The sequence below is a fragment of the Oncorhynchus mykiss genome, chromosome 30 (genome assembly GCF_013265735.2).
Source record: "Oncorhynchus mykiss isolate Arlee chromosome 30, USDA_OmykA_1.1, whole genome shotgun sequence".
Lineage (NCBI taxonomy): Eukaryota > Metazoa > Chordata > Actinopteri > Salmoniformes > Salmonidae > Oncorhynchus > Oncorhynchus mykiss.
The window spans coordinates 28332699-28356816 of NC_050570.1; the positions used below are offsets into that span (position 1 = coordinate 28332699).

General features: G+C 45.7%; 1 protein-coding gene and 1 non-coding gene across 3 annotated transcripts in view; both read right to left on the reverse strand.

Moving 5' to 3' along the window:
* Window positions 1-24118, reverse strand: part of lnx1 (ligand of numb-protein X 1) — a 74724-nt gene that overhangs the window by 25082 nt on the left and 25524 nt on the right. For both annotated transcript variants that reach the window (XM_036968590.1, XM_036968591.1), the window contains 2 exons: window positions 5028-5275; window positions 3241-3396 (listed from right to left, as the gene is read on the reverse strand). In XM_036968590.1, coding sequence (XP_036824485.1) covers window positions 3241-3396; window positions 5028-5275 — 404 coding nt within the window. The remainder of the gene's footprint in view (window positions 1-3240; window positions 3397-5027; window positions 5276-24118) is intronic.
* LOC118945897 lies at window positions 13123-13177 on the reverse strand. Its single transcript, XR_005041052.1, has one exon. It is a non-coding gene; the product is annotated as a U7 small nuclear RNA (small nuclear RNA).

The window sequence follows — 24118 nt, forward strand, 5'->3', positions numbered from 1 at the left end:
AACAGGCAAAGCGTCAATACAGGGCTAAGATTGAATCATACACCAGCGGCTCTGATGCTTGCCTTATGTGGCATGGCTTGCAAACTATTACAGATTACAAAGGGAAGCACAGCCACGAGCTGCCCAGTGACACGAGCCTTCCAGACGAGCTAAATCACTTCTATGCTCCCTCCAAGGCAAGCAACATTGAGGCATGCATGAGAGCATCAGCTGTTCCGGACGACTGTGTGATCACGCTCTCCGTAGTCGACGTGAGTAAGAACTATAAACAGGTCAACATACACAAGGCTGCAGGGCCAGACGGATTACCAGGACGTGTGCTCCAGGCATGTGCTGACCAACTGGCAGGTGTCTTCACTGACATTTTCTACATGTTCCTGATTGAGTCTCTAATACTAACATGTTTCAAGCAGCCCACCATAGTCCCTGTGCCCAAGAACACAAAGGCAACCTGCAGAAATGACTACAGACCCGTAGCACTCACGTCTGTTGCCATGAAGTGCTTTGAAAGGCTGGTCATGGCTCACATCAACACCATTATCCCAGAAACCCTAGACACACTCCAATTTGCATACCGCCCAAAGAAATCCACAGATAATTCAATCTCTATTGCACTCCACACTGCCCTTTCCCACCTGGACAAAAGGAACACTTATGTGAGAATGCTGTTCATTGACTACAGCTCAGAGTTCAACACCATAGTACCCTCAAAGCTCATTACTAAGCTTAGGATTCGGGGACTAAACACCTACCTCTGCAACTGGATCCTGGACTTCCTGACATGCCGCACCCAGGTGGTGAGGATAGGTAGCAACATATCTGCCACGCTGATCCTCAACACTGGAGCTCCCCAGGGGTGCGTTGCTCAGCCCCCTCCTGTACTCCCTGTTCACCCATGACTGTATGACCAGGCACAACTCCAACGACAAAGCCTATTCCCCCTCAGGAAACTAAAAAGATTTAGCATGGGTCCTGAGATCCTCAAAAGGTTCTACAGCTGCAAAATCGAGAGCATCTGGTTGCATCACTGCCTGGTACGGCAATTGCTCGGCCTCTGACCGCAAGGCTCTACAGAGGCTAATGCGTTTAGCCCAGTATATCACTGGGGCTAAGCTGTCTGCCATTAAGGACCTCTACACCAGGCGGTGTCAGAGGAAGGCCCTAAAAATTGTCAAAGACCCCAGCCACCCCAGTCATAGACTGTTCTCTCTCTACTACCTCATGGAAAGCGGTACCAGAGTGCCAAGTCTAAGACAAAAAGGCTTCTCAACAGTTTTTACCCCCCAAGCCATAAGACTCCTGAACAGGTAATCAAACGGCTACCTGGACAACCCTTCTTTTTACGCTGCTGCTACTCTCTGTTTATCATATATGCATAGTCACTTTAACTATACATTCATGTACATATGTACATACTACCTCAATTGGGCCAACGATTAAATGTCAGGAATTGTGAAGAACTGAGTTTAAATGTATTTGGCTAAGGTGTATGCAAACTTTAGACCTCAACTGTCGAATGAGGAGACTGTACTGCTGCATCAAAGGAAATGGAACAGAGGAGACTGTGAGGGGACAAACACACAAACACATACACACACTGACACACTAACACACACACACACACAATGTTTTAGTTTTGGTTTGTATGTCATTGTATTTTACATTTGTGTGACTGTCCCTGTTTTTTGTGGACCCCAGGAAGAGAAGCTGCTGCTTCTGCAAAATCTAATGGGCATCCAAATAAACAAACAAAGCTTGGACCAACAGACTGATAAAAAAGCTTCTATCTTCAGGCCACCAGACTGTTAAAGAGTCATCACTAGCCGGCCTCCACTCGATACCCTGCCCTGCACTTTAGAGATTACTGCCCTATGTACATCTATGAATTGGGATTTTAAGGGGTTTGAAATGGAGTGTTAAAATTAAAATCAAAATTGAAGAGCATCTCAGCAAAATTAATTGGACACTTGGTCGCTTGAATAATCAATTGGTCGCTTGAATAATGTTTACATACTGTCTTTCCCACTTTATATGTATATACTGTATTTTGGTCATGGCTCATACTATATAATGTAGGGAATGGTCTCTACAAGGTGTTGAAATCGTTCCACACTCCATGTTGACTCCAATGCTTCCCACAGTTGTGTGAAGTTGGCTGGATTTCCTATGGTGGGGATGGACCATTCTTGATACACACGGGAAACTGTTGAGCGTGAAAAACCCAACAGCGTTGCAGTTCTTGACACAAAGTTACCTCCATAACCTGTTCAAAGGCACTTCAATCGTTTGTCTTGCCTATTCACCCTGTGAATGGCACACACAAAATCCATTACTCAGCTGTCTCCTCCCATTCATCGACACAGATTGAAGTGGATTTAACAATAAGTGACATCAATAAGGGATCACAGCTTTCACCTGGAATCCCCTGGTCAGTCTATGTCATGGAAAGAGTACGTGTTCTTAATGTTTTGTATACTCTGTATAGTCCAGACTATGTCCAGCAGCTCTCTGTCCCAGTCCCCTGAAGCTCCTACTCTCTCTCCTCCAGCCTGGCCCACAGAGCCCCAGGCTCCCACTCTCCCATCTGATCACTATCTTCTGCTCTGTTCTGGGGACCAGAGGACTCTTACACAATGTGCAGCTGAATTATTAAAGGAACATATGCTGCAGCAGTTACCCAGCCGTGTCACCCTCAGCACAGAGCCAAAGGAACTGCTCACACATACACGCACATACACACACGAACAAACACAGGCACACACTCTCGCAAACACATAGACACTGGCGCACACAAACACAGTCAAGTAAACACAGACACCAAAATCCATGCAAGCGCAGGCATGCACCTACACACGGACACACGCACACACATGCACACAAGTCCTGACGTACACACACGCGCGCGCACACACACACACACACACGCACACGCACACGCACACGCACACACACACACACACACACACACACACACACACACACACACACACACGCACACGCACACGCACACACACACACACACACACACACACACACACACACGCACACACGCACATCTTATACCCTCTACAGAGAATCACAGAAACTGCAGACACAGCATAGAGATCACCGACATCATACTGATTTAAACACAATCGCCACTGACAAAACAATATAGACATAGACACCCAGCATATACACATTTCATATAGTGCACAAAAGAAAACACACAACCACTCACTCAAACGAACACACACATACCTTCCTGGGGCACACTGGCGTTCCTGGCATTATCTTGTTCCTCTGCGGTCTCATTGGACACGGAAGTGCCACTCTTGGTCCTCCGCAGGACACTGAAAGCACGGTTCAACCGCCTGAAGGAGCGGCTCCTGACCGAGGTGCGGTCATAGTTTCGGACTGAGGGGAGAGAGAGACAGGGGCACACTTTATAGATCAGCCCTGTTCTGACTGAACATGTCTGGACAAGTCTCTGAGACAACTTCTCCACAGCCAATCAGATGCCGGAGATCTCTCGTTCTCTCTGCCTCTACAAAAGCCCTAACAACAGCTTGAACACATTTGTTTTAGGGATTCCAATCAATACCCTTCAGCAATTTCCCAAAACACTCATTATTACAAGAAAGAATAGAAATTCACACTCGAGGGAGGGGGCCTAGAAACTCTGCAGGGGTGATGGGCTTTGTAAACTGCAGCAGTCATTTTTATGTCATCTTTCAGCTAAAACTGTGTGCAGTGAGACCCTACTATAATCTTCTATAGTTGAGATTCTGGCAGGGAGTGTGCGTCCCTGGCTCTACCAGAGCAGAGCAGGCTGCAGTGGAGTGTGAGCCCCAGCTTGGCTGCCCTGAGAGCGGAGCAGTGGGCTCTGCAGCGCCCCTCCCTCCCTCTGCGGGCCTGGAGAGATGCGAGGCCTCCTGACAGCCACATTATTCTTTAAACGCACCCGGCGCTTCTGGAGCTGACAGCTTGTTCAGCAGCAGTGGCTCTGCATGGTGGTGGGTACTCCGCTCCGCAGCCCTGGCCAAAGTGCTGGTGCAACGTCATTTGATGCCCCCCCCCCCAAGAGCGGTGCGCTCACGTTGAGAGGGGGGATGTGAGTGAGTGTGACACGCTTGAGTGGCTCCAGGGTTCACAGGTGGGATGAGTGGAGGGTGAGGGGCTAACACGTCATTCAGCATTAATGGACCTGGGCTATATTTAACCCTCATTCCTCCCACTCTCACTCCCTCTCTTTACATTTTCCCTCCCTGCCTCCCTCTCTCTCTCGCTCTCTTTCTCTACCCCTCCAGCCCAGGACAGAGATTTTATAGATCGGTGAAAAATCGATGCTATAAAAGCTAATTGAAGAACAGGATTTCCATCAAAGATCATTAAGTAGTACAGATACTGTATGTAAGTGTGCGTGGGTTATGGGATGTACACTACTGCTCAAAAGTTTGGGGTCACTTTTTTTATTTTTTTATTTTAATGGGCAAAAAATGTGCTTTTCTTCTAAAAACAAGGACATTTCTAAGTGACCCCAAACTTTTGAACGGTAGTGTATATCTGGTGTGTGGGTATGAGGGGGGAAAATACATGTTTGAATAATGTTTACTGGTGGTATCTATGTAAGTGAGGGACTATGAAACTGTGACTAGAAAGCCTCCACTGGCTCCCTGCTTTCTATTGATTTTCAATCAGTCACAGTGACAAACAGTGTGATGCGCGCACACACACACGCACGCACGCACGCACGCACGCACGCGCACACGCACACGCACACGCACACGCACACGAACACGAACACGCACACGCACACGCACACGCACACGCACACGCACACGCACACGCACACGCACACGCACACGCACACGCACACGCACACGCACACGCACACACACACACACACACACACACACACACACACACACACACACACACACACACACTCACACACTCACACACTCACACACACACAGTGCTTTATAGATCAGAGAAAGGTTACTAGGTGCAGCACATCCCATAACCGTACGCACACACACACTCACTCTTCTTGGAACTGCTGCGGGCTGCCAGGCTTGTGGTGCTTCCTGATTGGCTGTTGTCCTCCATGCTGGGGTCGAAGGCAGGGTTGACGAGGCCGGGCTCGTCTGATAGGAGAGCGACCGCGGAGGAGGTGGGGCCATCGCCGGGCAGGGTGGCCACAGTGAGTTCTGATGTGCTGTCAGTGCAGTCCCCCTCCTGGGAACGTCGCTTCCTGTCGGCAGACAGGCCATAGTGAGACGCCCCTTTACACCTTCATAAACATACAGGGAGACAAGAACAACCTGTCAGAGACACACACTATAGACCCAGCTGGGAGAGGTCACGCATCAACAACAACAACAACAACAGCAACCTACCAAGAAAAACCTAAAAAGAGGTTAAAATGGGATACTGCAACAGAGACGTTGTATAATGTACCCTGTGATGGATGGAACTATTATTACGCTCTCAGTGACTCATCACCAATTACAGGATGTGTCATGAATATATGATGCAGTGAACCCACGACAGCCACTGAATCACGGAACAGAATAGACTATCAGTCAACAGTCCTGAATCCTCTTGAATCGTCAGTGGCTCAGTAGTGACAAATAGTCCAGTCCAGGTAGAGAGGATATGGACAGGGATTAAAGGTCACTACCATCTCAGGAGCAGTGGTTAATATGATGTGACCTCTGACCCATCACCCCGTAGATGCATCCATCTCCTCACCTCTACTTCCTGATCCAAGCTGCCCAGAGAGGACATCTATTTGACCTCATGACTGATGTCATCATCTTGACAAGTGATTCCTCCTCAAGCAACATCACACACCCAATACACAACCTGCTAGTGTATAATAGTATATTTTCTGACGTAGACAACTGATCATTGTATTTGTATTTTTTATGGTTGTTCTTCTGAAATAAAAACTGGATTGATACTGTCATATTGTCATTCTGTCTTGTCACCGTTTCTGTCTTATTTGATCAGTCAGTGCATAATTAAGCAATAAGGACCAATGGGGTGTCATGACGTTGGCCTCTTTGGGTATAGCAACCCCACCCGCAAATGGATTGACCTCTGACCTCAGCAGCTAACCCTAATTCAACCCTAATTATGCCATTACTGGAAAAGCAGACAACAACGCTTTCCAAAATCAACCATCGGGCACAGGCCTCGTAAAGGTTCTCTCCAGTCTAGCCCTGATGTCTTGCCACCCAAGAGTGGCATCTGTCCAATACCGCAGTGCACAGCTGAAGCACAAGCAGGTAATGGGAGACATAAAGGGACAAAGGGAGAGAACCGGGAAACCAATGACAAATGCAGAAAAGGGAAAGATTCTGCTAGCTATGGAACTGCGCTTGAAAACTGAACAATTAAATGGAATTGCAAAAACGTATGACGATGAACAAGCACAAGCTCTTCAACAAAATCGTCTTCCACAGGAACAAAATCATATGCTACAGGAACAAATCAATTTAGCCGAAACTAAATACGATGATGTCCACGCCAAACTAGATCAATCTAAAGAGTTATCTACAAACAGGAGCGCTCAACTTGATAACATGCATGCATTTTTGTTGAACGTTACTCAAAGTAACACGGTTCTAGTCAAAACGCTGCAGTCCATAGACGATCAGTTAATGAACACAATGACAAAGTTGGATGACAAATCAGCAGAACTCATTGAAGTCGCTGACCAAATGAATGATGAGAGAACTCAGGTGATGAAGATGGAAAGATAAAGATGTTGAAAAACCTCTTGGGGCAGAATCCGATCCAAGGAGACATTACGATATCTCGACACATTCCATCAGTCAACATGATTGACCATTCTTTTCATGATTTTGAGCCAGCTGTCTCTGTGAATAAGCAACCTCCCTCCTCCTTGCAGTCATGCAATATGGTAGTTGAGATGAACTCCTCTTGCCCTTTGGACACTTCCGCAAGCACTGCGGCCGTCTCAGCAAGAAAAACATTGATGCGCAGAGTATACTCTGCTTCCGATGATACACCTTCCACTTTGTTGGGGACTGTCACCCCTTACAATGATACTAATGGCGTCAGTTCAGCAACTGACCCGATGACTCCCACTGGTGAAACACTTTGCAATATCACAGACCGATATCCTCGTCTCAGTTCGCAGGTGCTGAAGAGGTTGCCACACGCGGACGTGGTGGTGACTGACATACCTCGACAGCCACTGAGGGTGTTGAAGCACAAACGCCAGGAGATTTGGTTGAAAGGTTACAGCCATTCTCATAATGTGGCTGCTGACAACTCGTACATAGGGTTCGACCTTTTCGTTTGCGCCTCGGACACCAACACCACCCGCTGGTGGGGGGGTCCGGAGACACAAAGGGGGGGAATAGTAGCCCAGACCCATGATGAGCCTCATCGAGGCCGGTGGGGGGGGGGGGGGGGGGGCGGGGGGGGTCGAGACTACAGACAACACCGTACGAGGCTGCCAGAGCATAAATCAAATCTAGTTGTAAACTCCCCTATGAGAACAGTGAGTAGCAGACAGGCCCCTGTACGGGGATTAACACATCTAAGATAGTACTGAGGTGTACCACACTGGTCGTAAAGGAAGTCCAGTGGACTTGTCCAATCTCCAAAACAAATGGCAACAATAATCATTCCTTGCCATGTGTAGGATCAACTACAATACAACTAGTAAAATGCTCCAATCATGTGTTGTGGTGGTATAATATTTCAGAATAAATCGGTAGGATAACTGGTCCCTTTGAGCACCAGTACCAATACCAGCGACAGTCAGTCTAGCTACAATCAGTAAGAAGGTTAGAGACCTAACCAATCAAATTACCCTTGACAACAGCGACATAGGAGTCACTCAGAGTGCAACACGTGGAAGGGAATCTCCAGTGCACTCTTCCACTGGTTAACACACATGTCACTAATAAATAGAATCCTCCATTTAGGAGGAAAATTATTAGAAGTCATTAACCATGATCACACCACGTACGACTGGTCCAATACTTAAAGAGTACTTCCATCGTGAGGTTAGCTCCTCCGTGGATAACATAGCTATGAAATAGACGTCATACCTATCACCACTACAATAGTGGAAGACACAGTGACTTGTAGTAAAAACTACTATAGACTCCCTTGACACCAATTCTGACTGACCTCCAGGCATTGACCTGAAAATTACCTGACTACGTCAGACTCATTCAGAACAAGTTGTAATCTGCCAGGATGCTTGGTTTTCTTCCCTTGACATGCACGCTTGTGTAAGCATAAATGCACATGCACAACAGAACATCCAATTAGGATTTATGCTAGGATCACTTAAGGGTCCAAGCAAAATACCAGCCTTAGTAAGTGAAGTTGAACATTTACTTCTAGGCCTTTGACTCTACAGCACTCACCAGTTTTCTTCCCAGAAGTCCATAGGTCATCCCTGTAGACTGCCCAAAACTAGTGCCTTACAGCTGTAAACTTATCATATAGTTATCAACTTAGGATAATGCCTAAGCAACACACCAAGTAGGAAAACCCTAGATATGGCATTAGAGACAATGCCATGATAGTCATTTTGCCAGAACATTGGACGAATGTAGAATACAGTCCAATTAGATGATTTTTGTGTGAGAACTATATTTTGTATATATTTTCTTTATGCTTTCATTCCTTTTCGGTTCAGTTCCTTTGACACTTAAGAAGTGATAGAGCCATAAACAAAGTCCCCATACAACCATCACTTAGTGCCACAACGCCACTCATTGGGGAATGAATGTAATTCTATATATTTCATGAGTGTGTGTACGTTGTTAACATCTGCCTAAGTTACTGCCACAGATCTTCCAGTCTGGACGACGACCAGACTACGGGTCCGGAATGGCGACCCCAAATCCGGACACCCATGGTCCATCCTTGTGGCGGTATGCCCTGCTGTCAGGGAGCCTACCAAGGTAAACCACTAGAGGGGGGGGGGGAAAGGGGGGCGCAACGGCGATCACCAACCAGGACATCTACCAAGGTATATCACTAGAAGGGACCGCAACGGCGATCACCAACCGGACATCAACTGCCAACCTTGTGGTGGACTGCTCCGCTTTCAGAGAAGCCTACCAAGTTCAATCACCAGAGGGGACTGCAACGATGATCTACAAACAGGACATCACGTGATCATGATTTTATGTTGACAAACAAGATCCAAACCACCAGGGAGGGTATGTCATGATGCTGGCCTCTTTGGGTATAGCAACCCCATCCCCCTCTCCCTGCCTCCCCCTTGCCTCCTTCAACTAGGCTGCTGTGGTCAGAGGTCATAAATTCCTGAGAAGACCCTCCCACATGGCCACATAGTAGAGAGAGAGTAAACTTTCATAGAGGACAAAGAAAATCCTTCCACCTCACAGAACTTGAGGTATGAACAAATGTTCCGGAGAAGGTATAAAAGATCGGTGAAGAATCCAGCTACAAACTGGTCCGTTTTTCACAACTTGGGGAAGCTCATGGGAGACGGTGTGGCCACATTACCATAACGCTGTTTATATAATAGCCTCAGATATGAGATTTTCATCTAATTGTTGTATAAGATGAATGAGTGAGTATGATACTGTTTGTATAATTGTGTAATGTGATTTTGGACTGTTTTATGAAGACAAAATAAAATTCCCTTTTGATTTGAACTAAATCAGAGGACCGCCCTTGAGCCCAGTTAGGGTCAGGCCTCCTGGACCGCCCCTGAGCCCAGTTAGGGTCAGGCCTCCTGGGACAGCCCCTTTTCTGCCATTCCGAATAAAATCCAACTTTGAGAAGTTATCAGCAGACCGAGCTTACTTCAATTACGAGATGGCTCAAGGTTGCAGACCATGTTTTTCTCCATTAGGAGGGGAACAAAGGTTGTAGACCATTGCTGAATCTTTTAACCATACCACGTGGTTAAACTCTTAGACTATCGATACCGACAGAATAAGAACAAGTCTTTTATACTAATTACTAGTCTGCAGCTAGGAATTCGGTATCATTGAACGCGAAGAACGACAACCGCCGAAACATCCCTTCTATAACGAATGTCACTTTGAACTACCCCCTCTAACCTAGACAGAGAGAGAGAGGGAGAGAGACGGACAATTCTACAAAAGACACAAACTTTTCACCAGCGATCAAGACGACACACTGAGCGTAAATATATATATTGATTGCAATTGTTCCCGAATGAGTGAGCGTTCATGTGTAAAGGATTAGCATTTCAATTGTTATAATTATCACTCCGTAGTGACTTCTTAGTCGACCCCCACTTCCCCTTTTGTCTAACAAGCCGCCATGCCGGTTTAGCCCACTAGGGCACATTCTCCTATCATTTCATGTAACCACATTTACCATGTTTGTTTGTTTGTTTATGCATTTCTGTGAATTACTTAGTTAGTAAAACATAAATGATTTAAGACAATTGCTGTGTGGATGACTCATAGTGAAGACTGGGTTTGTGCAGATAACCAACAATTTTTAACATTTGGAATGAGACTAACGTGAGGTACAGTAAATAATTAATTAATTCGAAGACTAATTGATCAGATAAAATATCTGAAAAGTTATTTTAGGAAACGATAACTTTGTAATCTGAATATTTTTCCTTGGTGCCCCGACTTCCTAGTTAATTAGTTACATGATTAATCAGTTGATTGCGCAGTAACTAATTACAGAGAATGTTTGATAAAAACTATCAGTCTTCAGTTAATGATAGTAAAGACACGACAGGCGTGTGGTATATACCACGGCTAAGGGCTATTCTTAGCCAGGATGCAACGAGGAGTGCCTGGATACAGCCCTTCGCCGTGGTATATTGGCCATATACCACAATCCCCAGAAGTGCTTTATTGCTATTATAAACTGGTTACCAACGTAATTAGAAGAGTAAAAATATATATTTTGTCATACCCGTGGGATATGGTCTGATATAGCTTTCAGCGAATTAGCATTCAGGGCTCGAACCACCCAGTTTATGTATTGTGCTGCTCTTTGAGTCACTGTGGATAGGATCGGCTGACAGATGATTCAATTCAAATGTGAACAAATAAACGTTACAGTGGTTATAGAGAGCAGGTAACACAGGAGACATGAGGAATATAAAACACCACAGAGGTCTCAATGTCAAATTATCCCTCATGAGACTAAGCGTATTCTCAAATTCCCAGTATTGTTCACGTGTTTCACGTCCCTACACTCGCTCTGCAACACAAACAGAACACTCGCTCTGCAACACAAACAGAACACTCGCTCTGCAACACAAACAGAACACTCGCTCTGCAACACAAACAGAACACTCGCTCTGCAACACAAACAGAACACTCGCTCTGCAACACAAACAGAACACTCGCTCTGCAACACAAACAGAACACTCGTTCTGCAACACAAACAGAACACTCGCTCTGCAACACAAACAGAACACTCGTTCTGCAACACAAACAGAACACTCGCTCTGCAACACAAACAGAACACTCGCTCTGCAACACAAACAGAACACTCGCTCTGCAACACAAACAGAACACTCGCTCTGTAACACAAACTGAACACTCGCTCTGCAACACAAACAGAACACTCGCTCTGCAACACAAACCGAACACTCGCTCTGCAACACAAACCGAACACTCGCTCTGCAACACAAACAGAACACTCGCTCTGCAACACAAACAGAACACTCGCTCTGTAACACAAACTGAACACTCGCTCTGCAACACAAACAGAACACTCGCTCTGCAACACAAACAGAACACTCGCAAGGCACAAACACCAACGTGCACATACACGCGCACAACCCTACAATTGAAATCCTCACAAACTGAGCATGTCGGAGAGTGTGTTTGCAAATAGACAGCAAATAGCTGTCTCTGGTTTTCCCTCTCTTTCCCATAATAAAGGCTTTTGGTTGAAGTGCCAATAACGGAAGCTGAAACAACATTGTCCTGTCTCTGCCTCTCTGTAGAGCTATAAGAACAAACATTCATTAACTGTCTTTTTATGAGCTGGATCATACCAGACCCAGTTAGAGCTTCTACTAACACACTCAGACATACACAGCAAACCAGTCTGAAGCAGTGTTTTGTCTCAATCGAGGTCTGTCTGAGCAGGTCATGCTCTGTCCATACATCACAGACAGAGACATTTCATTCTGAACTGGCCTCTATATCTCACTTCCAGCCATAGGGCTTGACTGGCTCCACCAGTCAGCTCTAACACTAGGCTAACAGACAGAGTTTGGGGAGCAGTCGGTTCAGTTCGGCATGGGGACTGACAATCAAAGAAGAGGGAGACGTTTCAGACAGTGGAGCCAAGCAGAGTCCCATTGATCATGATTTGTGGCCCAGTCAGAGCTTGGCTATGCTGGGACGCTTGCTATTACTAAACTCCACCTGTGTTCCACAAGCCTGTCAGATGGAGGGAGGTGTGTGTGCTTATGTGCATGCTTGCGCGTGTGTTTGTGCATGTATGTGTGTGGCGGTCTCTTTCTATCTACCGGAAACTCACCCTAATTCAGAGCTAACTTTTGGAATCCTATCAAGAGTGTGGAGTCAGCAATATACCACTTAAGCAAGGGTGGTTGGAAGTGGTTGGATAGAAGAAGAATATTTCAGTTCACAACGCTGAGCCCTGCTTCAGTGGAGAGGGGCACCATCCTTCCACCTGTCACTCAACATCAATTTGTGTAATTAAAGCTGCATGTACATCAGTCACAAAGACTGCTGTTACACCAGCAAGTTACGTGCTTCAAGTGGGGCTAAATTAATTACTTCAGGACATTAGGAACTTTACAACATGCACAAGTACACATGCGTATGCACGCACGCACGCACGCTCACACACACACCGCAGACACTGGAATACACCTACAGATGACAAGCCTGCAGTACAGTACCTTTGGAGAAGCTGACAGTATGGAATTAAATCCTGAGAAAACATTCCCACATTTTACCAACGGCAGTGGAAAAATGAAAAACTAAGTTAACGGAGGTGTTCAGAGAGTGATTAACAACCCACATGACAAAATACTATGGTATAAATACTATAGTATTCACAAAAGTATTTTGGCTGACTACTTTAGTATTTACTATAGTGTTTTAGTTGTATTATTTTCAACATCGAAGTGGAGGCTTTCTCCTTCAGGAAACCTACTGGAGAAATACTAAAAGAGCAAATTTTTGAAAACCTGTAGGTAGGTAGATAGGTAGTGTCATGGCTTGACTTTAACATTCATCTGAAGACTGTTACTTATTCAATTTACTAACTATGTTTCATTGTTACCGAATTAAATTAATCATGTAACAATTAACTCATTAGCATCTGGGGCACCACGAGACCGGGTCTTTATAGAGTTACCAATTCCCGAATTAAACTCTAAAAGGTCTTTAAATATAACATACATAAACTATCAACAGCGGCATGTAGCCTAGTGGTTAGAGTGTTGGGCCAGTAACCGAAAGGTTGCTGGGTTGAATCCCTGAGCTGACAAGATAAAAATCCCCTGAACAAAGCAGTTAATCCACTGTTCCCTGGTAGACCGTCATTGTAATAAAGGTTAAAGGTTACCTGACTAAATAAAGGTTAAAATATTCTGAACAGTCATTCTGAACAGTCGTAACCTCCTTGCATCTGCAAAAACCCGAGCCTTATGATTCAGTGCTACACAAATTGGTTTAATTATTGATTTACTTGCTAGTTTAATGGGAACACGGGATAAACACACACACTCTGTACTGGTTATTGACTGGGGACGTAATGCGCTGAAAACAGGTCCCTTGCGGAATGACAACAACATGGATGCTTGTTATAGAAGAGATGGGGAGAGAGGGACAGAGACACTTAACATTGCCACATTCAGAAACTACTCTCACATACAATAACCATATACTTTGCACACAAACCTCTGCCTGTTTTGAGTAAGAAATCATAAAGGGTATGAAAGAAGCAGTAGTGTCTGTACCATCAATCTGTACATCCAAATATGATCCAAGTAATAAGTTCACACAAGGTGTGTGACCAGTGCATCCCAAGTGGTTTGAAGAATGCATTATCTATGCTAGAGGAAGCTCACGGTACAATATGTTTTTTCTCTCAGAGACAACACCCTAGTCATTGTCTCGTGTGTGCCTTGTTAAGGCTTTGATACCCTTAATTGAAATCCCCTTCCTTCTGGGGATCAGAGGCACAGGGTTGCTTTAGCCACTTAGGCATATCTCCACTGCTGCTTAGAACATTAAAGGCTGTCTGGAGGAATTAAGGCCACAATCTCTCCAGTCTGAGGCCAGAGCAGGGAACCCAGACAACAGTCCCCAAGTCGCAGAGGGACAGGGTGGTCCTGAAGCTGGGGACCCTAGAGAGAAGAACCAACGAGCGAAGACAAACAAATGTTGGATCATTTTCTTCCGAACAAACTACTCTTTTTCTTTCTCTGCCCTCCTATCTAATACACAAACAAAACCTCCTCCTGTACTGTTGTGTAAATTGTGTTTTTCTGCCCCCTCTCTTCCCTCCCCTGTGTGTGTCAGTGTGTGATTTGTGTTGCGGGGGATCATGGCTCAGCTTAGTGCTGGCTCATTAGAGCTAGCTGCCTGCCTCAGCAGCAGTACACCATGCCTAGTTCTCCACAGTCACAGACAGACACAGAAAGACGCTTCAGTAATCACATCATCTCCATTAACCCCTGTGATCTGGATAGAGATAGCTAAGAAACACCTTCTCTGGCACAATAATAATTACCCAGCATTCCGTGGGAGGGGCGGCGGAGGAGAGAGGGGAGGATGCGCCCTGGCTGGCTGTGACAAAAACAGTCTTCTTCTTGTGATGTGAAATAAACACCAGCTCACAACTCATCAAAGCCTGTGAGATTCTCCAATCCTCTTTAGGGGTGAGTGGATTATCCTCCCTAACCCAAATACGCTACGCTCTCCCTCTCTCGACTGACTGCAGCAGACAATAATATTATCAGCACAGAATACACAGACAGCACAAATAACCACAGACCATTATCAAAATATGAGCTAGATCAGTCAGTCTGGTGCAGACATGTAACGGCATTGGTCTTCCTCTGACGAGGATTAAAAATCAAATCAAATCATCAAATCAAATCAAATTTTATTTGTCACATACACATGGTTAGCAGATGTTAATGCGAGTGTAGCGAAATGCTTGTGCTTCTAGTTCCGACAATGCAGTAATAACAAGTAATCTAACTAACAATTCCAAAACTACTGTCTTGTACACAGTGTAAGGGGATAAAGAATATGTACATAAGGATATATGAATGAGTGATGGTACAGAGCAGCATAGGCAAGATACAGTAGATGGTATCGGGTACAGTATGTACAAATGAGATGAGTATGTAAACAAAGTGGCATAGTATAGTATAAAGTGGCTAGTGATACATGTATTACATAAGGATACCGTTGATGATATAGAGTACAGTATATACGTATGCATATGAGATGAATAATGTAGGGTAAGTAACATTTATATAAGGTAGCATTGTTTAAAGTGGCTAGTGATATATTTACATCATTTCCCATCAATTCCCATTATTAAAGTGGCTGGAGTTGAGTCAGTGTCAGTGTGTTGGCAGCAGCCACTCAGTGTTAGTGGTGGCTGTTTAACAGTCTGATGGCCTTGAGATAGAAGCTGTTTTTCAGTCTCTCGGTCCCAGCTTTGATGCACCTGTACTGACCTCGCCTTCTGGATGATAGCGGGGTGAACAGGCAGTGGCTCGGGTGGTTGATGTCCTTGGTGATCTTTATGGCCTTCCTGTGACATCGGGTGGTGTAGGTGTCCTGGAGGGCAGGTAGTTTGCCCCCGGTGATGCGTTGTGCAGACCTCACTACCCTCTGGAGAGCCTTACGGTTGAGGGCGGTGCAGTTGCCATACCAGGCGGTGATACAGCCCGCCAGGATGCTCTCGATTGTGCATCTGTAGAAGTTTGTGAGTGCTTTTGGTGACAAGCCAAATTTCTTCAGCCTCCTGAGGTTGAAGAGGCGCTGCTGCGCCTTCTTCACGATGCTGTCTGTGTGAGTGGACCAATTCAGTTTGTCTGTGATGTGTATGCCGAGGAACTTAAAACTTGCAACCCTCTCCACTACTGTTCCATCGATGTGGATAGGGGGGTGTTCCCTCTGCTGTTTCCTGAAGTCCACAATCATCTCCTTAGTTTTGTTGACGTTGAGTGTGAGGTTGTTTTCCTGACACCACACTCCGAGGGCCCTCACCTCCTCCCTGTAGGCCGTCTCATCGTTGTTGGTAATCAAGCCTACCACTGTTGTGTCGTCCGCAAACTTGATGATTGAGTTGGAGGCGTGCGTGGCCACGCAGTCGTGGGTGAACAGGGAGTACAGGAGAGGGCTCAGAACGCAACCTTGTGGGGCCCCAGTGTTGAGGATCAGCGGGGAGGAGATGTTGTTGCCTACCCTCACCACCTGGGGGCGGCCCGTCAGGAAGTCCAGTACCCAGTTGCACAGGGCGGGGTCGAGACCCAGGGTCTCGAGCTTGATGACGAGCTTGGAGGGTACTATGGTGTTGAATGCCGAGCTGTAGTCGATGAACAGCATTCTCACATAGTTATTCCTCTTGTCCAGATGGGTTAGGGCAGTGTGCAGTGTGGTTGAGATTGCATCGTCTGTGGACCTATTTGGGCGGTAAGCAAATTGGAGTGGGTCTAGGGTGTCAGGTAGGGTGGAGGTGATATGGTCCTTGACTAGTCTCTCAAAGCACTTCATGATGACGGATGTGAGTGCTACGGGGCGGTAGTCATTTAGCTCAGTTACCTTAGCTTTCTTGGGAACAGGAACAATGGTGGCCCTCTTGAAGCATGTGGGAACAGCAGACTGGTATAGGGATTGATTGAATATGTCCGTAAACACACCGGCCAGCTGGTCTGCGCATGCTCTGAGGGCGCGGCTGGGGATGCCATCTGGGCCTGCAGCCTTGCGAGGGTTAACACGTTTAAATGTCTTACTCACCTCGGCTGCAGTGAAGGAGAGACCGCATGTTTTCGTTGCAGGCCGTGTCAGTGGCACTGTATTGTCCTCAAAGCGGGCAAAAAAGTTATTTAGTCTGCCTGGGAGCAAGACATCCTGGTCCGTGACTGGGCTGGGTTTCTTCCTGTAGTCCGTGATTGACTGTAGACCCTGCCACATGCCTCTTGTGTCTGAGCCGTTGAATTGAGATTCTACTTTGTCTCTGTACTGGCGCTTAGCTTGTTTGATAGCCTTGCGGAGGGAATAGGATTATGAGAGATCGGACCAATGTGCAGCGTGGTATGTGTCCATGTTAATATTTATTAAATCAACTGAACAACAAAACAACAAAGTGAAAGAACTGTCTGGAGAAGACACAAAACCGAAAATAATCACCCACAAAACACAGGTGGGAAAAGGCTACCTAAGTATGATTCTCAATCAGAGACAACAAACGACACCTGCCTCTGATTGAGAACCATACCAGGCCAAACACATAACCACAACATAGAAAAAAGAACATAGACTACGCACCCCAACTCACGCCCTGACCAAACTAACACAAAGACATAACAAAGGAACTAAGGTCAGAACGTGACAGGACACAGGGTTCCTTGTATTTGTGTGTGTGGATGTTTGTGTATGTGTTTGTGTATATGTTTGTGTATGTGTGTGTATAGTGTGTGTGTGTATGTGTGCATGCATGTGAATGGCCTTGACTACCCAGAGTGTCTGTCAGGGATGGTCCAGTGTTGTGACCTGAACCCTGATGGACGTATCCATTCTGAAGTTGGTGTATAGCAGGGGTGGGCAACTCCAGTCCTCGAGGGCCTGATTGGTGTCAGTCTTTTCCCCCATCCCTAGCAAACACAGCTGATTAATCAGATTTCATTCTAAACTGGAGATCATGATTAGGTGATTATTGGAGTCAGGTGTGTTAGCTGGGGCTGGGGCAAAACTGTGACACCAAGCAGGCCCTCTAGGACTGGAATTGCCCACCCCTGGTGTATAGCATCCTCTCTGTGGTGTGTGATGGCTACCGAGAGTCATGAACCAACCCAGTCCCCGGCCCTTCCCCCCTACTGGCGGTAGAGATGCCAGCAGTGTTAATCCGGACTGTTGGAGTACTGCAATCCTTTCCCAGCTCACTCCATGACAGCTCAGTTCTTAAGACGTATTGGGAAATATAACTTCTGACATAACAGGCTGAGAGAAAAGGAAAATATGATTCTGTTCTGCGTCAGGCTTGGAGGAAGAAGCTTTTCTTCGGCACTGTGAAAGGCGGGACATTTGTATGTGAAAGAGATAGTTGTTTGGGACAGACAATACCTCCCAACAGTAGGCCCATATTGGGAATACAAATGACATTAAAGCATTCTGGGAAGTATGATATCCCATCATTCCCGAGCGTTTTTAATCACCCTATCGTCTAAACCGAGGAGTATCATCTTCCTTATCTCTATCCGTGCTTTGTCACAAGATCAAACTAAAGCTCCTTGCTTTGGCGAAAAAGCCTCTGGATTAAGAAACTCTAAATCTCACTAATCTTACAAAAAGAAGAGGAGAAAAAACCTTCTTCTTCTCCTTCTCGCTCTCTGTCTAATAAAAACGTATCCCTCTGAGCTCCTCTTGATGTCTGCTCCAAAAGTAAAACTCTTGACAGCAAACTGTCTGCATGTCAGACAGAGCTTTTGGCTAAGACACGTCACAGAGGAACACTCACAACCCACTGGGTACAGACGTCATTTCAACGTCTAGTTTTGATTTCATTTTGGATAAGTTGTCAACTAACGTGAATTCAAAGTGAAATCAACAAAACATTTCACCATGTCAATGGATTTAGGTTAAAAGTTGGGTGAAAAAATACAAAATTCCCTTAAATTGCTGACTTTTTCAAATCCATTCGGTTTTCCACATTTGTTTTGAAATGGTATGGAAACAATGTAGATTGAAATGGTATGGAAACAATGTAGATTGAAATGGTATGGAAACAATGTAGATTGAAGCAAGTTTTGCCCAATGGGTTTAAACTGTTTGATGAAATAAAACGCAGCTCTTTCTTTCTTTGCCTCAGCCTCTCCACATGCACACATACACCACAGGAGGTTGGTGGCACCTTAATTGGGGAGGACAGCTCATGGTAATGGCTGGAGTGGAATAAGTAGAAAGGTATCAAATACACCAAATACATGGTTTGATGCCATTCCATTTGCTCCGTTCCAGACGTTATTAGGAGCCATCCTCCCCTCAGCAGCCTCCACTGATGTACGCACACACACACACATACACACACTTACTCACAGGCTCACAGTCCGCTGAGGCATGACATGGGGAGGGAAATTGTTAATTAATTAAATCCATATTGACAAAGGCCTGGAGAAAAGAGGAGAACATCTGTGTTCACTAGCTCCTTAATTAGATCAATTTATCAATTATAAAACCTTGCTTTATTTTGGGAAGATCATATACGTAGGGAGGGAGGGTGGGAGGGAAGGGGGGAGAGAATGAATGATGAACTGAAAAAACTTGAATTAGTAGGCGTGCTGGTGTGTTGATTGGATTGTGTTGCTTTTTCTCAGAGGAAATGTCAGCTATAGGGTGTGACTCAACAACAAAGCACTTCAGGTCCCGAGACGAACACGTCCGGGGCCAATATCACAGGCTCCCCCCACGCACAAAATCCAGCTACTGTAAGTCTGGTTTGGCAGGATTGGTTCACCTGTGTTGATGATCTAAAAGAAAACCCTCCCAGCCCTGAGTCAATGAGGTCATCTTCCTCCAATTTCCTGAGCTCTGAATCAGGCCTTTTCTCCAATCAATACCAGAGTCAGATCATCAGCCAATGCCATGACCTGACATGATCAGCTAGGAAGGACGTTGATGCAGCAGTCATTGCATGAGTGTCGTGTTTCAACCAACCCGAGAGTCTTTCTCTCTGTCCTCTGTACTCCTCTCTCCTTCGTCTCCTATTCCTCCATCCTGTTCTCAATTTTGTACACTCGCCCTCCGTCCTTTATGCTCTATCCTACTCTCTCTCCCTCCACCTCTGTAACTCTGTCTCTCTCTCTGTCAGATTTATTCTCTCCTCCTCAGTTTGGGAGCGTAGCTGGCTCTGAGATCGCTACAATCACGGCAGCTCCACTACATAAAAAGGCTTTGCTGAAGAAGCCTATCTCAATAGTGCAATGTGCACACCAAACGTTGTATTTCATGCAAATTCCAGCAATCGTCAGTGCTTCAGTCAGTGTAAGCATATAAGGCAAAAACCATGGCAGCTAAGAATGACTGCAGTGGGAATTCTGCATGTATCATTCTTTCCAGCACCTATGTCTGCGTTAATTGATGTGAAGAAAAACACAATTAGCTATAAGGGGAGGTATGTGGAGGTTGTGGAGATATGTGGAGGTCTGTGGAGGTTGTTATACGTGTGTGTATGTGTGAGCACTTCGCATGCGTGTTTGAACGTGAACGTGAGAACCTTCAATGTTAAAAGTCATGGACAGCCTAAGGCTCCAGATGACTTGTAGGTGAATTCTACATCTGTCCTATTCACTGTGACATTAGAGGCCTGTGTGTGTGGGTGTATAGTTATATGTACGGGAGTCATGCAGTATGTACAGTGGGGCAAAAAAGTATTTACAGTAGTTAGCCACCAATTGTGCAAGTTCTTCCACTTAAAAAGATGATAGAGGCCTGTAATTTTCATCATAGGTATACTTTAACTATGACAGACAAAATGAGAAAAAAAATCCAGAAAATTACATTGTAGGATTTTTTATGAATTTATTTGCAAATTATGGTGGAAAATAAGTATTTGGTCACCTACAAACAAGCAAGGTTTCTGGCTCTAACAGACCTGTAACTTCTTCTTTAAGAGGCTCCTCTGTCCTCCACTTGTTACCTGTATTAATGGCACCTGTTTGAACTTGTTATCAGTATAAAAGACACCTGTCCACAACCTCAAACAGTCCCACTCCAAACTCCACTATGGCCAAGACCAAAGAGCTGACAAAGGACAACAGAAACAAAATTGTAGACCTGCACCAGGCTGGGAAGACTGAATCTGCAATAGGTAAGCAGCTTGGTTTGAAGAAATCAACTGTGGGAGCAATTATTAGGAAATGGAAGACATACAAGACCACTGATAATCTCCCTCGATCTGGGGCTCCAACTCGTCATGTTTGGAGAACTCAACTCGTCATGTTTGGAGGACAAAGAATGCTGAGTTGCATCCAAAGAACACCATACCTACTGTGAAGCAGGGGGGTGGAAACATCATGCTTTGGGGCTGTTTTTCTGCAAAGGGACCAGGACGACTGATCCGTGTAAAGGAAAGAATGAATGGGGCCATGTATCGTGAGATTTTGAGTGAAAACCTCCTTCCATCAGCAAGGACATTGAAGATTAAACATGGCTGGGTCTTTCAGCATGACAATGATCCCAAACACACCGCCCGGGCAAAGAAGGAGTGGCTTCGTAAGAAGCATTTCAAGGTCCTGGAGTGGCCTAGCCAGTCTCCAGATCTCAACCCCATAGAAAATCTTTGGAGGGAGTTGAAAGTCCGTGTTGCCCAGCAACAGCCCCAAAACATCACTGCTCTAGAGGAGATCTGCATGGAGGAATGGGCCAAAATACCAGCAACAGTGTGTGAAAACCTTGTGAAGACTTACAGAAAACATTTGACCTCTGTCATTGCCAACAAAGGGTATATAAACTTTTGTTATTGACCAAATAGTTATTTTCCACCATACTTTGCAAATAAATTCATTAAAAATCCTACAATGTGATTTTCTGGATTTTTTTTCTCATTTTGTCTGTCATAGTTGAAGTGTACCTATGATGAAAATTACAGGCCTCTCTCATCTTTTCAAGTGGGAGAACTTGCACAATTAGTGGCTAACTAAATACTTTTTTGCCCCACTGTATGTATGCTAGTCCAGTATATATGAACAATAGATTGTAATCTCCTACTAACTTCAATTTCTGTTGTATTTTTGTTTGTGGTTGGCCTACTTTCCCCTCATATGCTACTAATACAGCGCCAGAGTAGCCTAGCACGCAAAACATTTCACATATCTGGCACTTTGTCAGTATGTGCAACACTGTGTTTCTGTGTGTGTGTGTGTACATTATTATCCTGGGTATACAACAACAATCCTATATAAACCTCTGTTAAGTGCATCCCATGGGTCCTGTGTGCTCTTTCTGCTGGTATCCCATAGTGCTCAATGCGCCTCTCCTCTCTATGGTCTCGTTTCTCACATGGTCTGAGGGTGGTGGTGGGGGTGGGGGTATTGCTCTCGGACCCATGCCTACACCAGCCTGTTCAGGGTTGGTCAGCCTGTCCAAACAAGGCAACTATCCCTGCAGCGCCATACCGTAGTTACGCTGGGCACTGGTCCCTAGTCCCTGGTGGTGTCCCTGTTTGTTTCCCGGTCCACACAACGTGCTACAACGAGCTCTCACGGTCTCATTCATGTTTTCATAAAACACATTTTGAAGTTGTTCCAAACATCAAATTTTGAAGTGTTTAAGATTAAGTTTAGGCATTAATGCCAATTTTTTAAGGTTAGAGTTAAGTTCAGGCATGAACTCCGAACGGTCAAGGTAAATTATAAGATTTGGGAAAGGCTTTAAACAGAAATCTCAAAAACGACTTTCTATTGCTGGATTTGAACATGCAACCTTGCAACACGCAACATGCAACACCAGATGCTTACACCAATCTCCCCTTCCACAACACCCTCACAAAACAGAAACCTACCCGAAGGTAACAACGCTCACTGTTACCCCTAGTGGCCGGTTTCCATGTCATCTCACGACGTCCTCAGGCATGGATGGATGTTGAATACTGACTTGTATCAGGGGTGACCTGGCTGTACGTATCACGGTGGTGCTGGGTGACGTGACACCAGCTCAGCTAGGGGCGTGGCAAGAGGCAGCCACTGTTACCCCTAGTGGCCGGTGGTGCTGGGTGACGTGACACCAGCTCAGCTAGGGGCGTGGCAAGAGGCATCCACTGTTACCCCTAGTGGCCGGTGGTGCTGGGTGACGTGACACCAGCTCAGCTAGGGGCGTGGCAAGAGGCAGCCACTGTTACCCCTAGTGGCCGGTGGTGCTGGGTGACGTGACACCAGCTCAGCTAGGGGCGTGGCAAGAGGCAGCCAGGGCATCAAATCACTGACATCAAATCAAATCAAATCAAATTTATTTTATATAGCCCTTCGTACATCAGCTGATATCTCAAAGTGCTGTACAGAAACCCAGCCTAAAACCCCAAACAGCAAGCAATGCAGGTGAAGAAGCACGGTGGCTAGGAAAAACTCCCTAGAAAGGCCAAAACCTAGGAAGAAACCTAGAGAGGAACCAGGCTATGTGGGGTGGCCAGTCCTCTTCTGGCTGTGCCGGGTGGAGATTATAACAAAACATGGTCAAGATGTTCAAATGTTCATAAATGACCAGCATGGTCGAATAATAATAAGGCAGAATAGTTGAAACTGGAGCAGCAGCACAGTCAGGTGGACTGGGGACAGCAAGGAGTCATCATGTCAGGTATTCCTGGGGCATGGTCCTAGGGCTCAGGTCCTCCGAGAGAGAGAAAGAAAGAGAGAATTAGAGAGAGCATATGTGGGATGGCCAGTCCTCTTCTGGCTGTGCCGGGTGGAGATTATAACAGAACATGGCCAAGATGTTCAAATGTTCATAAATGATCAGCATGGTCGAATAATAATAAGGCAGAACAGTTGAAACTGGAGCAGCAGCACAGCCAGGTGGACTGGGGACAGCAAGGAGTCATCATGTCAGGTAGTCCTGGGGCATGGTCCTAGGGCTCAGGTCCTCCGAGAGAGAGAAAGAGAGAAGGAGAGAATTAGAGAACGCACACTTAGATTCACACAGGACACCGAATAGGACAGGAGAAGTACTCCAGATATAACAAACTGACCCTAGCCCCCCGACACATAAACTACTGCAGCATAAATACTGGAGGCTGAGACAGGAGGGGTCAGGAGACACTGTGGCCCACTCCGAGGACACCCCCGGACAGGGCCAAACAGGAAGGATATAACCCCACCCACTTTGCCAAAGCACAGCCCCCACACCACTAGAGGGATATCTTCAACCACCAACTTACCATCCTGAGA